The sequence below is a fragment of the Myxine glutinosa genome, chromosome 2 (assembly GCF_964187855.1).
Source record: "Myxine glutinosa chromosome 2, kmMyxGlut1.1, whole genome shotgun sequence".
Lineage (NCBI taxonomy): Eukaryota > Metazoa > Chordata > Myxini > Myxiniformes > Myxinidae > Myxine > Myxine glutinosa.
Genome location: NC_136262.1, coordinates 216,363,071 through 216,377,046, shown reverse-complemented (window position 1 = coordinate 216,377,046; position 13,976 = coordinate 216,363,071). Strand labels below are relative to the sequence as shown.

The following is a 13,976-nucleotide window of genomic DNA, read 5'->3' as shown; positions in this document are numbered from 1 at the left end:
ATCGTAAAAGTCACATTAATTAATTAATTCTGGAACTAAACCGCCATTGGCACGGTTTCTATTACACCGCCTTATCTAACACGTTACATTAGTTATTCGTGCCTGTCATGCTTTTTTTTATGACGTCCTCAGAAACAGTAACTTTCCTGTTTGGAATGATTTTCAATTTTGTTTGACCCAGACAGACGATAAATACGTTCTCTCCTCTCTGCGCATGCGCAATCTGGTCAAATTCAGAGACGAAGTATTCAAAACGACTGGTTTGTTTTCCGATTCATTTTCAAAATATACCATTCCATTTAAATAAGTTGTTCCTCGATCGTTAACCGATAAGACTGGCGGATGGGCAAACGTGCCCTAATTGCTGAACCTTAACCTCGAGTTTCGCTTCGCGAGCGCGACGTAACAATAAACTGTAAACCTATCCTTGGCGGTGTAGTTAGCATGATGATTTTTTTTTGAAATCACGAAACATTTTATGGGAGCGATTTACTTGCATCACCTATAAGTCTTTGCAGACATGGACAGTTTATATTTCACTACTGAGCGTAATAAAATATTTCAGATCACGTCCTTGTAGACCAACTGACCAAGTGTGTGTGGAGAAAGCACCCATCTTTCAAGGCTATCGGAGGCAGACTGTAAGTGTAAGAATATTAGATCATCCACATTTTGTTTGTAGTCAAAACCCATACTGTGGTGTTTATATGCGGCTGCAGGTAAGAATGAGTAGGACTTGCAGCTCATTAATATTAATTTGATTTGGAGGTACAACCCCAATGTTCATTTCGGTCGGTGTAACCTGTTTAATAATGCAGGTTACCAGGCCTTAAAGTTAAACGGTGTCGTATCGTGGGACATTGAACTTGAAGTACAAGAAGAGGTCCGTGGCGCGACACTCGTGGCGCGTATCGCACTACCCGAACTGTGTGCTGAGGCCTTGAGGTATTTACTGTGGTTTTTGTTCAGGCATCCATTACGTCATAATCGCTGTCACTTAGTCAATTGCAGTTGTTTGCTTACATTTTATAACTGTTGTACCGTCGTTCGGGTTTATACTTTATACGACTCCAGATATCACAGTATCAGCGAACTCGCTTTGGACCTGTTTAATATACTCGGTTCGAGTCTCAACTAAACAGGAAACTGCTACTCTGGTGCTTCCTAATCCTAGACTTTGCTGCTAGGTGGGTGTCTTCCTAGGTAGGGTGGATATTAAGGTGGGTGTCCTAGGTAGGGTGGATGTTGAGGTGGGTGTCTTCCTAGGTAGGGTGGATGTTAAGGTGGGTGTCCTAGGTAGGGTGGATGTTAAGGTGGGTGTCCTAGGTAGGGTGGATGTTGAGGTGGGTGTCCTCCTAGGTAGGGTGGATGTTAAGGTGGGTGTCCTCCTAGGTAGAGTCCCTGTATAGAGAGAGTTACGACAACCCGGAATTAGAAGCCATTTTGTTTCCATTGTTTGCGCCACACACGAGTGCACTGCCCGCTCGTGTGTATACATTGTGCGTAACCTAGTACAAAATTTGAGTGCCTACCTTGTGTAATTTGTGATTTGCACCGTGCCCCTCGCTTTTGATATGATTTTCTCTTAGTCCAAGATAAGAATCGGATTTTGTTTATTGCAATAATCTTTGTTCAAAAATGTAGTTTTATGTGGGGAGGAGAGGGAGGAGAGGGAGGAGAGGGGGAAAAGGAATAAAAGGGAAAGAGGGGACAGGAAGTGCCTATCATTTTCTGGACGACCTTGCTCTCTTGCGTCTTACTTTCTTGACTAGCATGCATGCACACAAAGCTGACAATGTGAACATTGTCAAATCTCTGTTAAAGACTCATTTATTTGAAAATGCCTACACCTGATTATATCTTAGGTTTTCTTCTTGTATAATTTGTATTTGTATATTCATCGCGTTGGCTTTCTTCTCTTTTCTAAGCGCTTAGAGGCTCCTGCAATTTACGCTGAATAAATTCCTATTATTATAACAAGATTGCCTTAAAACCATCTTGACAAATGACAGAAATGTTGATTTTAAATATGAAAATTAAAAAGTAATTTAACTTTTCATGTAGGTGCACCGGGAGAAATACATATGCACAATTAAATTGTAATTATATGAAAGGCCCAGAAATTGTAATCCAGACTTGCAATGGAAGAGTATGCATGTAAAACATACCCGTTTTTCATAGCAATGTACAATTAGTTGTATGGTGTACATCTAAACTATTCCAAATTACATACATCTATCTATAATTCCAGTAATCTCTGTGTGTATGTTTGTATGTTTGTATGTTTGTATGTATGTATGTATGTATGTTTGTCTGTGACCGCTGTTTCGCGACAACTACCGGTCCGATATACTTGCAACTTGCCAGGTATATTACTGGGGACCCGAGGATGTGCCTTTTCAAGGTTTCATATTAATCGGACAAGTAGTTAGCGAGCTATGGCGATTTCTTCACCAAACTCCGCAAGCCGTTCGCTTTGGACCAAACCATTGCATGTAAATAGAGGGGGGGGGATTGTCACCGTACTCGCAAGCCGTTCGCTTTGGACCAAACCATTTCATGTAAATAGAGGGGGGGGGGATTGTCACCGTACTCGCAAGCCGTTCGCTTTGGACCAAACCATTTCATGTAAATAGAGGGGGGGGATTGTCACCGTACTCGCAAGCCGTTCGCTTTGGACCAAACCATTTCATGTAAATAGAGGGGGGGGATATAATTTTAGATATAGATATAGTACGGGCATGCCCTAGTCTATCTATAATTCCAGTAATCTCTGTGTGTGTGTGTGTGTGTGTGTATGTGTGTATGTCTGTGTGTTTGTCTGTGACCGCTGTTTCTCGACAACCACGGGTCCGATATACTTTAAACTTGCCAGGTATATTGCTGGGGACCCGAGGATGTGCCTTTTCAAGGTTTCATATTAATCGGACAAGTAGTTACCGAGCTATGTCCAAAAAACGATTCAACCAATCAGAGAGCAGCGAGCTATCACGTGTGCCGAACGTGCCGAACAGACTCTGCCTCGGACGGCACATTTGAGAGCGTATTCATTTATTTCACGTTGGCAAACTATGTTGGCGTTAAACTATGTTTTAAAACTAATTAAAACTAATTTGCGATTCTTTCGCTTTCCTGCGCGTTTGTGCACGCTATGGCGATTTCTTTACCAAACTCCGCAAGCCGTTCGCTTTGGACCAAACCATTTCATGTAAATAGAGGGGGGGGATATAATTTTAGATATATATATAGTACGGGCATGCCCTAGTGTACATAATAATAATAACAATTAAAACTGCAGGCAGTGATGATCCGGGGACCATACCGCTCCATCCCGCCATGTCACGTGACCTATGACGTCATAATTAGGATATGCATCCGATCGAGTGCCATACTATAAGTGGTCAAAGTTTGAACTGAATCGATCGAAAAATGAAGGCAGGGATCCATTTTAAAGGTTTTCAAAAAATCCAATATGGCCGCCAGGTCACATGACCTATGCCGTCATAGTTATGATATATATACAATCACGTGCCATACCATAAGTGGTCAAAGTTTCAACTCAATCGATCGAAAAATGAAGGCAGGGATGCATTTTAAAGGTTAGCATTAAATCCAACATGGCTGCCATGTCACATGACCTATGACGTCATAGTTATGATATACATCCAATCAAGTGACCTACTATAATTGGTCAAGGTATCAAGTTCATCTGACCAACGGTTTGGCCTGTAGGTCGATACAAAATTCATGGCATCACAATATTAATTAAATAATAAAATGCAGAGTCAGCACTTTTTTAATTGGCACGCCATAGACTAATTAAGCAAAAAATTAAAAATCGGAGAAAAGAGCGTTCTTTGCCTTGGGGTGTAGTATATGTGTGCCAGGTTTCAACTGAATAGGTCGAAAAATGAAGGAGGAGATAGGTTTTTAAGATTTTCACTAATGGCCGCCACATAACGTGACCTATGACGTCATACTTAGGATATGCATCAAGTCAGATGGTATCCCATACATGGTCAAAGTTTCAAATTCCTACGATGAAAGGTGTGACCTGTAGGTAGCCAACAAATTTTCATGGAATCAGAATAATCTATCTATAATTCCAGTAATCTCTGTGTGTTTGTTTGTACGTTTGTACGTTTGTACGTTTGTACGTTTGTACGTTTGTTTGTTTGTCTGTGACCGCTGTTTCTCGACAACCACGGGTCCGATATACTTTAAACTTGCCAGGTATATTGCTGGGGACCCGAGGATGTGCCTTTTCAAGGTTTGAAATTAATCGGACAAGTACTTACCGAGCTATGGCGATTTAGCCGTTCGCCGTTCGCTTTGGCGTTGCGAATGGACCAAACCATTGCATGTAAATAGAGGGGGGGGTTCTGTGGTCGTTGCGAATGGACCAAACCATTCATGTAAATAGAGGGGGGGGGGGGGGGGGGTTCTGTGGTCGTTACTGCCACGTGGTTTCAAAGTTTTTTTTTTGTTGTTGTTGTTTGCACGCATGTTTTTTTGCACCCACGTACGGGCACGCCCTAGGATGTTTACACACACACACCCCTACACAAATTTTTTTTTTTTTTTTTTTTTGGCAAGGAACGGGCACCCACGTACGGGCACGTCCTAGCTTATATATAGTACGGGCATGCCCTAGTAATAATAATCTGAGCAATTTCAAAAGGGTACCTTTGGTCCCTTAATAATAACAGTATTTATATAGCGCCTTAGCATGAAATGAACAAAGCGCTTCACAACATACCTTGAAGACTACAACTTACATTACACAATCTTAGAAGAATACGACTTAAAGCTACTTTTCAAAAAATACAATTAAGTTACTTTGGAAATAAATGTGTTTTGAGTTTTGATTTGAAAGTTTTTATGTTGTGTGAGGTCCGAATAGTTATAGGTAGTTTGTTCCAGAGGGCAGGTACTGAGTTGCAAAAGGCTTTGACCCCATATGAGTTCTATTACAGACAAGGAGAGTCTTATCACGTTATCAGCGTGTGATCTTAAGTATTTGGCGTCATTAGAATGAGTGTGAGTATTAAAGACAATACTCACATTATTAAGTATTATTAAAGACAACAAACAAAGCCAGACAATAAAATAGAGCGTGCCTCGTATGTATTCAATGCAAGGCCAGAAACACGCGAAGATCGGACAGGAAACAACATGGCGTCCACAGACCATGTGACCAATTTTTTTCGGACTCTTCATGTCGCAACTCTCTCTACACAGGGACTCTACTCCTAGGTAGGGTGGATGTTAAGGTGGGTGCCCTCCAAAGTAGGGTGGATGTTAAGGTGGGTGTCCTAGGTAGGGTGGATGTTAAGGTGGGTGTCTTCCTAGGTAGGGTGGATGTTAAGGTGGGTGTCTTCCTCGGTAGGGTGGATATTAAGGTGGATGTCCTCCACAGTAGGGTGGATATTAAGGTGGGTGTCCTCGGTAGGGTGGATGTTAAGGTAGGTGTCCTCCATGGTAGGGTGGATCTTTAGGTGGGGTTCCTAGGTAGTGTGGATGTTAAGGTGGGTGTCCTCCATGGTAGGGTGGATGTTAATAAGGTGTGCGCTCTGTCTGCTTGTCTTTCCTGGTAGATGTTAAAACCCCACATTATCGTTTCACAAAAATGTAAACATTGCCACCAGAACCATGGCCATACAAATTACATATTATATATACAAGCAACGGTACCCGCCCTATGGGCGGGGCTTCAATTAGGAAGCCCAAATGAAAAGGCAAAATATCAGAAATTGAAGGCTTTTTTTATTTTAAACGATTCATATAAACATCCGTTGAATCATATCACACGCAAATCATCAAAATCTAAACAGTACATGGCGCCCATTTTGAAAAAAGATTTAATTCTGCAAAACGGAAGCGGCCGCTGCACGTCTTTCTCAGTCGCACGTTTATGTGTGAAGAGTGCGCGCCGAATCTGTAACACGGAAGCGGCCGCTACACCTGTTCCTCAGTCGCTTTGCACACGCTGCCATGTTACTTCGGAGCCACACGTTTATATAGGAAGAGTTCATCAGGAGTCGATCTACTCTCTCCTGGTATGTAGAATAAACAGTATTTGTAGAATTTCAACAAAAGCCACATCACTGTTCATATCGGTAAATATTATTCCATTGTGTTTGGAAAAACTGGAAAATTGGAAAAATTGGAAAAACAAAATAGCCTATTTTACTCCCAGGGGTCCCAGGAATACCCACCCAAAATATCGTTGCGATCGGTTGAGCCGTTTTTGCGGTACCTTCAAACGGACAGACGGACATTTGGTGAATTATAGTAAGATAAACTCGTATATACTGTCAGGATGGCCTATACTCTGGAGGTGCGCGCACACTCCTCTAAGCTGTCAAACCTGGGTTCGAATCCTATTCCCAGCTATAAAGTTGTCATTTTGGTGTTTTACAGATAGAGTGATTCTTCAAAGTGTGTGCCGCACCTCGGATGAATGTTAGCCCTTCTACCAGTATTCGTTGCTGGACCTTTAAGAACCCACTGTGTCCTTCGTGGAGAGTACGCGAGTTATCGCCTGCATCCTGAACAAATAACAATTTCTTGCCCCAACTAAGGCAATGGCAAACCACCCATTATAACACTTGCCAACAAATGTCTTCGGCAGCACCGACACTCTGTAAAGAGTATGGTACACCAAATCCAAGCTGTGTGTATTTTTACATGTACGAAAAATAAATAAATTTTATAGTGTGTATTGCTTTGTTTTTTAAATAATTGTGCTTGGGTTGAAATAGGAAAGACTGAAATAAATGTATTTAGGGCTGGCAGGGTAGCTTCGAGGTATGCACACTCACCGTTGAGCCCTCTAACCTGGATTTCGATCTCAACCCAGCTATAAACGCATCTTGTTGTTTCACCTGCAAGGTGATGCATCAACCTATGCATTGTTGCTGCACTTTAGACATCCCACAGTGTAATTAGCAAAGAGTAAGTGAGTTACCACCAGCACCATGAACAAATTTAAAATTCCTGTTACCTTCAGGAACGTTAGTCCTGGCCAGCCTCTTCATGAAGGACATGTGCCAAAAAACATTCCCTTGCCAACCCCACAACATGGGGAATAATTATTGCCAATAAAGAAGTACAGGATATATAATTCGACAGGTTGTGGCAGTTGGGATCTTCCATTAAAGGAGAAAAATACAATACGCCCACCAATAATTTGTACAAATAGTTTTTGGCACAAACAGGAAAGGCCAGACAAGGTTTCAGGTGACTGGTGTTACGAACGATTTGTGCATAGCATCCCGGTTATGGTATCCCACAATGTGAAGTTCCATTCTGACTGTTTTTGACGATACAGGATGTTCATGACCCACATTGGACTAGGCACGCAGTTTGTCCTCCATTGCTCTCCTGTTTCGCCTAGCAGTCCCGACTAATGATCGTGCGTCACGCTTGTCGAGCATGCACTTCCGGCCACGGTTTCCCTTCGATGATGACGTCCTTCCTTATTTTCCCAGGCTGACATCTTCGAGAGAGTTCCTCGTGACATTTCTGCAGCCTTTGCCACTGAAGCACCTGAGAAACGCGCACCACCAATTACACCCTGTTCGAAGTCACTTAGATCTCCTCTTGTGACCCTTAATACTGGAATAGAGCCGCAGCCCGATTATATATACCCGACGAGAGGACTGCCGGGAGATTTGCATATTTCGCCAGCCGGTCACGTATGTGTGGTGGCCCCATCCTTTGTATATATGTTGTATGGCCCGTGTACTCTGGTGTTTCTAAAATTTTTGTCCATTATTTGCACATTACAATCATCCTGATTCAGACTTAGATCTCATTTGGCCGTGATAGCGTAACACTGATCTATTTTGTATTCTTGATTTAATCTCCCCAGGATCCGGGGTTCGAATCCCAGTTGATCGCTGAATTAACACCAGGGGGGTTGACTCAGTCTGTCATCCTTCCGAGGTCGGCAAATTGAGTACCAGTTCACTGGTAATTCCCTGTGTGTCACAAGAGGCGACTAACATGGTTGGCGGCAGGAAGGGCATCCGGCCATAAAACATTGCTTCAAAAAGGGGACCACGGTGCCCAAAAAAGGCCAACCCCTGCTCTGCGGGGAAAATTGGCCTCTAAAGGTGGTTCTTCATGCCATTAAATTGTTGGAAGGTTATTTGCCACAAATGATCATCTTTAACGGCAAATAATGGATTATTTATGGGTAATGATATTGTTAGTTGCCTAAACTCAGAAAAAGTTTAGGAGAGACAGAGTGAGATTCTCACACTCTCACTTTGTCTCTCCGAAAAGACCGTCTGGACAACCCTCCCATCTACTTTCTGAACAATCCTCTTGAAGAAGTTCTGTCACTCAAGCTTTTGGGTCTCACTATCTGCCATAATCTTTCCTGGGAAAAACACATTTCCAAGCTGGCCTCCAAAGCCAGTTGCTGACTGGGCATCCTCCGTTGTGCGAAGTCCTTCCTTGGCACACCTGAGCTCCTCGCCACATACAAAGCTTTCATCCGCAGCTCAATGGAATATTGCTCTCCCCTCTGGGCTGGTGCTCCTGCCTCACAGGAGGTACAAAGCCTCACAGGAGTGCTCCTGCCTAGCTTTGCTTCACGCTGTTGAAACCAAAGCATTCAGAATCATTGGAATCTCCCACGATGAAGCTGATTCTAAGAGCCTTTCTCTCTCTCTCACAGCAGGCAGGTAGATGGTCTTTCTGTCTTCTACAGACTCCTCTACGGCCTTGCTCCCCCTGCGTTCTCTGTACTTTGTCCCCCAAATATTCCTGCAGGACGCACAAGATCTGCCAGGAACCCTCTTCTGGTGAAACTGCCAAAATCAAGACTCTCTGCTCACCTTCACTCCTTCATTCCTCTTTCCTCCCGCCTCTGGAACAAACTCCCACACTCTCTTCAATCCCACTCCTCCCTCCAGGTCTTTAAAACAGCTGTTCACCACCATCTCTTCATCCCCCATCCAAAACCTTGATCTTTTCTAACCCTGTTAAAACACCCCAAATCCGCCTCTTTCAATCTCCAACTTCTTTCCTGAAATTCCTAGAAGTGTTCATTTGCCTTATACCGTGTACCCCTTCCTCCTCCCCCAGCCCTCCCCCTTCCACAGATCAACGTCCCTGTTCTTTGCTGTTGTTGTGCTTGTGTACTTCCCTCTCTCTCCCCTTCTTGTCTCCCGCTCCCTTCATTGCATGTTTTATGTGTCTGTGCATATTTTCATGTTCAATGTGTTAGCTCTTTCACGAGCCTCGATTCTGTATACAAAAAAAAAAAAAAAAAAAAGAATAAGTAAAAGGAGAAACACCTGATATGATACTTCGGTTGCTTTAAAGAGAATTTTGCAATGCATTGTTTTGATACTATCAAGCTTTCTGATTATCGATGAAAGACGTATGGCTGGTGCCTTTTTAAACCCCGTTTTATCACATCTCTTTCTTCCTTTCCTCACCATTACCCACAGTTCAGAGGGAAAGGAAGAAAGAAGACAAACGAAGGTGCAGATGTTTCCTAATGATATAGACACAGGGGAAAGTGGATCGATAGAGCAATCGCCTTATTGACATAGGCCGAAATACGAGGCATACTTGGTCAAATGATTCGGCACGATGGCTTCGTATAGGCGGAATCGAACTGAAAACTACACCGACAAAGAGAAGGAGCTTTTTCTTTCTTTGGTTCGGAGTGAAATTGCAGTTTTGGAGGCTGGATCTGGCCCTGAGGCTGGATCTGGAGCTGGAACAGGAACCTGTCATGGAGTTTCCCTCTGTGATAAGGTATTTCATTGTGTTTCACCACTCGTCGTCTTTGTCCCCGAGGGGTGATGAAATATAAATTGAATTGTGTACTTTTTGATTTACAAAATTTTTATTTTCTGAGAAACCTTGTCAGATTATTGTCGAACTATTGTGTTGCAATTCCATTCCACCTTTTTTACGTGTCTTAGATGGGTTCTTTGTTTTGTATTTAAAAACTTATGACCAGTTGATGGCAAAATAGTTTTCTAATGTTGTTTTTCTTTCTCAAGTATTTTGTTGATTTCAGATAGAAAAAAAATGAAAGAAGGGAAATATTGATTACTTCAATTAGAGCGAAGTTGATGGCGTGCCATCGCAAATCCCCACGCTTCCTGACGAAATATTGACCTGACAATATTTCCCCAAGAGAGGGCTTCCTCCCCAAAAGAGTGCACCTAGTGATTATTCACGAGAGTAAACCTCACATTTTGTTCTGATTGAGATTGCTGAGGGAGAGGTCGGAGGTGCGAGGTGAGGGTGTTACCCAATTATATCACGAATATGAAATCAGTCACCTGGGACCATTGTCATTCAAACCATCAACCTTCTTTAATATTGAAAATACAATGTACAGTGAAGTTAATATCTTAACATATTTGAATGATTCTACTTGGGGGGTTTTCCAGGGAAGGTGTTAAGGTAAAACATAATAAAGATGGAATTTAGAGTTGGTTATAAGAAGACCATGGACTGATGCAAGGGTTTCCAATGGGCATTGTCCACAGTGAATGGCATCTGTTGTTGGTTATTTGCTACTGTGTTTGCCAATGAATGAACTGTACCATTATAAAAGTACGATATGTGGTTAGAATCATGTGGCTATGATTGTATTCTTACCGTGTTTATGTAGACTGCGGCCTGGCAGCGCCTGGCTCGAAGGTACAACATGGCGATAGGAAACCGTGGTGTCCAAAGAGCACCTTGGCAGCTTCGCTCATTATGGAAACGGCTCAAGCTTCGTGCAAAGCGGGAGATGTTGGTGAGAACTTTTTTTTACCCATCAGGACATAGAGAAGTGTGTTTAAGATGAAAGGTGAAGGTGGAAGAGGTTTATTTGGCCAAAAACAAATTGGGATGTGCAAGTTAACAAAATTTGTTGAGGTTCTTGTATTAAAATGGATGAACAAATTGCATCCTGCAATGAACAATAATGAAGTATGCTGATGAAATAATTTACTTTGATATTGCTATTTGGTTGTTGATTAGACATCCTTTTATAACACCCGCAACTTCTTAAGTCATGTTTGATGTTCATTTCTGTGGGAATTGACTTTTATCTCCTACTTCTCTCTCAGGTCCTCAATTCTCCTGGCTCCCTTCCACATCATGACCCTTCTATTCACCATAAACAGGATACCTCCCCCTCAGTTTCTCCAGCTTCCCCACTGGTTCCCCCTAGCTCATTAGCCCTTTCTTCTAACCCCCCAGGGCTCGTGAGCCCCATAATTACTTCGATTCCCTCATCTATTTTCCCTCCTTATCCAGTTCCTTCCAACTCACCATCTCCTATGGATTCTTCAGGCATTTCTACCAACTCCTTCGCTATCTCAGCTAGTTCTCCATCTCCCCAAAGTCCAATGTCCCAAACACCTAATGGGATCAAGGTGGAGTCTGAGGACAAGAAGAAGGCCTGTGATAATGGGTGAGTCAATGTTTATGGAGCCAAATTGATGCACTAAGATCAAGTGGAAAGACAAGGAAGATTTTTTTTTTTCCCCCTTTCTTCTGTCCTATTTCAGCCGAACAGACAAGGGTCCCAGCCCAAGCATATCATCAGTCATCTCTCTTTCACTGTCAACACAGCCCCAAGCCTCTTCTCTCCCAAGCGGTTCACTTACTGTCCCAGCTCATCCTGCTCCAACATTAAGATCCCGCGCGACAACCTTTGGCCGATTTGGTGGTAAGAATATTTATTGGTTACAACAACAACAACATGCATTTTAAGGCCATTTTCCCTGCTAGAGCGGGGGTTAACCGCGGGGGTTAGACAAGAATATTTATTGGTTGGAAGTGCTCAAATTAGGGTTGGAGTAATGTTTTGCGTATAAATGATGGTTGTATTTTCCCTGGTGTTATTTAACATGAGGAAGAGTACTTGTCACAAGTGACAGGAAAAGCTAGAAGAAGTATCCCCCTCCTCTCTCTTCTTTCCCTTCTCCCCTCTCTACTCCTTCCCCCACTCCCCTGTCCCTTCCCCACTCCCCTGTCCCTTCCCCACTCCCCTGTCCCTTCCCCACTCCCCTGTCCCTTCCCCACTCCCCTGTCCCTTCCCCACTGCCCTGTCCCTTCCCCACTCCCCTGTCCCTCCCCACTCTCCTGCCCCTTCCCCACTCCCCTGTCCCTTCCCCACTCCCCTGTCCCTTCCCCACTCCCCTGTCCCTTCCCCACTCCCCTGCCCCTTCCCCACTCCCCTGCCCCTTCCACACTCCCCTTCCCCACTCCCCTCTCTCCACCACTCCTCTCCCTTCCCCCCTCCACTCTCCCTCCCCCACTCTCTCCCTCCCCCACTCCTCTCCCTCATTCACTCCTCTCCCTCCCCCACTCCACTCTCCCTCCCCCACTCCACTCTTCCTCCCCCACTCCACTCTTCCTCCCCCACTCCACTCTTCCTCCCCCACTCCACTCTTCCTCCCCCACTCCACTCTTCCTCCCCCACTCCACTCTTCCTCCCCCACTCCACTCTCCCTCCCCCACTCCACTCTCCCTCCCCCACTCCACTCTCCCTCCCCCACTCCACTCTCCCTCCCCCACTCTCTCCCTCCCCCACTCCTCTCCCTCATTCACTCCTCTCCCTCCCCCACTCCACTCTCCCTCCCCCACTCCACTCTCCCTCCCCCACTCCACTCTTCCTCCCCCACTCCACTCTTCCTCCCCCACTCCACTCTTCCTCCCCCACTCCACTCTTCCTCCCCCACTCCACTCTCCCTCCCCCACTCCACTCTCCCCACTCCACTCTCCCTCCCCCACTCTTCTCCCTCCCCCACTCTTCTCCCTCCCCCACTCTTCTCCCTCCCCCACTCTTCTCCCTCCCACTCTCTCTTTCCACCACTCCCCTCTTCCTTCGTGACCCCTATCCCTTCTCTCACATCCTGCTGTCTCCCCCACTCACCTCTCCCCCACTTCCCTCTCCCCCACTACCCCACCTGCACTCCCACACCTTCCTCTCCTCTCTTCATGCCCGTGCTCTATCCTTTTTAAACGGCTTTAATTTCCTTTTCAGTTTTTTTTTGCTTTCGCTATTTCGTTGTCACTTTCATTTGATATCTGATTTAACATACTCATTACTTGAGTGTCTGTGCCACCGAAGCACATTGCACTTAGCCTCACACCAGCCAATTGGTGTAACCACAGACAGCCATCACTGTTTATATAAGTGTGTGTGTGTGTGTGTGTGTGTGTGTGTGTGTGTGTGTGTGTGTGTGTGTGTGTGTGTGTGTGTGTGTGTGTGTGTGTGTGTGTGTGTGTGTGTGTGTATATATAATTATATCTATATATATATATATATATATATATATATTGTTACAGACGCGGTTTTAGATGTTAGTTTACCGAGCGGTTTGGTATTACCGCGTCCGCACAGTTACTCCCCGATTAGAACCCTATCCCGCCCGATTCCACTCGACGTTGACCAAGTCGCGCTATGCTAAATCAATGAAGGAAAGGACACAACGGCTGGGATAAATGCAACGACACAAGGGGTACAGTTCTCAAGACCTCCGGAGGAGGATATAATATTGGTGATGCAGAAACGGGTAGATTACACGGTAAGAGGTAAAGCACAGAAAGATGGGCACTTAGACACAGTCTTATCTATCCCTGACAGACCACAGACAAACGGGACAAGACTGACTAACACGGGGATTGATGGCAGGGAAGGACAGGCAGTCGATAGCTCAAGGTGCACCTTGGCTCAGGGGCAGAATCAAATGCGGTCCGGTCCAGAGATTCGGGGAGGTATTCAGCGCTTGGAGGTGGCGTCTTCTCTCTCTGTGGTGTCGGCGCATCTGACGTCACCTCCCTCTCCCTGCGCATGCCCAGCGGGGAGTGACACGCCCTCGGCTCGTTGTCTCCACCCCAGATGGAATCGGTCCGCCGCTTCCATTGGGTGCGGGGGGTTACCGGGCTCCGCCCTTGACGAGGAGCTGACAGCGAGCCCCTGCGTGGTAACCCCGTCG

The 13,976-nt window shown here is 44.8% G+C and overlaps 1 protein-coding gene across 4 annotated transcripts in view; it reads left to right on the top strand.

Moving 5' to 3' along the window:
• Window positions 1-468: 468 nt before the first annotated feature.
• Window positions 469-13,976, top strand: part of LOC137420855 (uncharacterized) — a 41,045-nt gene continuing 27,537 nt past the window's right edge. Inside the window, exons 1-6 of one of the 4 annotated variants that reach the window (XM_068106307.2) lie at window positions 469-641; window positions 819-945; window positions 9,468-9,780; window positions 10,652-10,780; window positions 11,097-11,443; window positions 11,541-11,701. In XM_068106307.2, the coding sequence (XP_067962408.2) occupies window positions 9,613-9,780; window positions 10,652-10,780; window positions 11,097-11,443; window positions 11,541-11,701 (805 nt within the window). In that variant the 5' untranslated portion in view covers window positions 469-641; window positions 819-945; window positions 9,468-9,612. Of the gene's footprint in view, window positions 946-9,467; window positions 9,781-10,651; window positions 10,781-11,096; window positions 11,444-11,540; window positions 11,702-13,976 lie in introns of all 4 variants that reach the window. The other 3 variants (XM_068106310.2, XM_078772253.1, XM_078772252.1) reach the window with 3 other exon arrangements.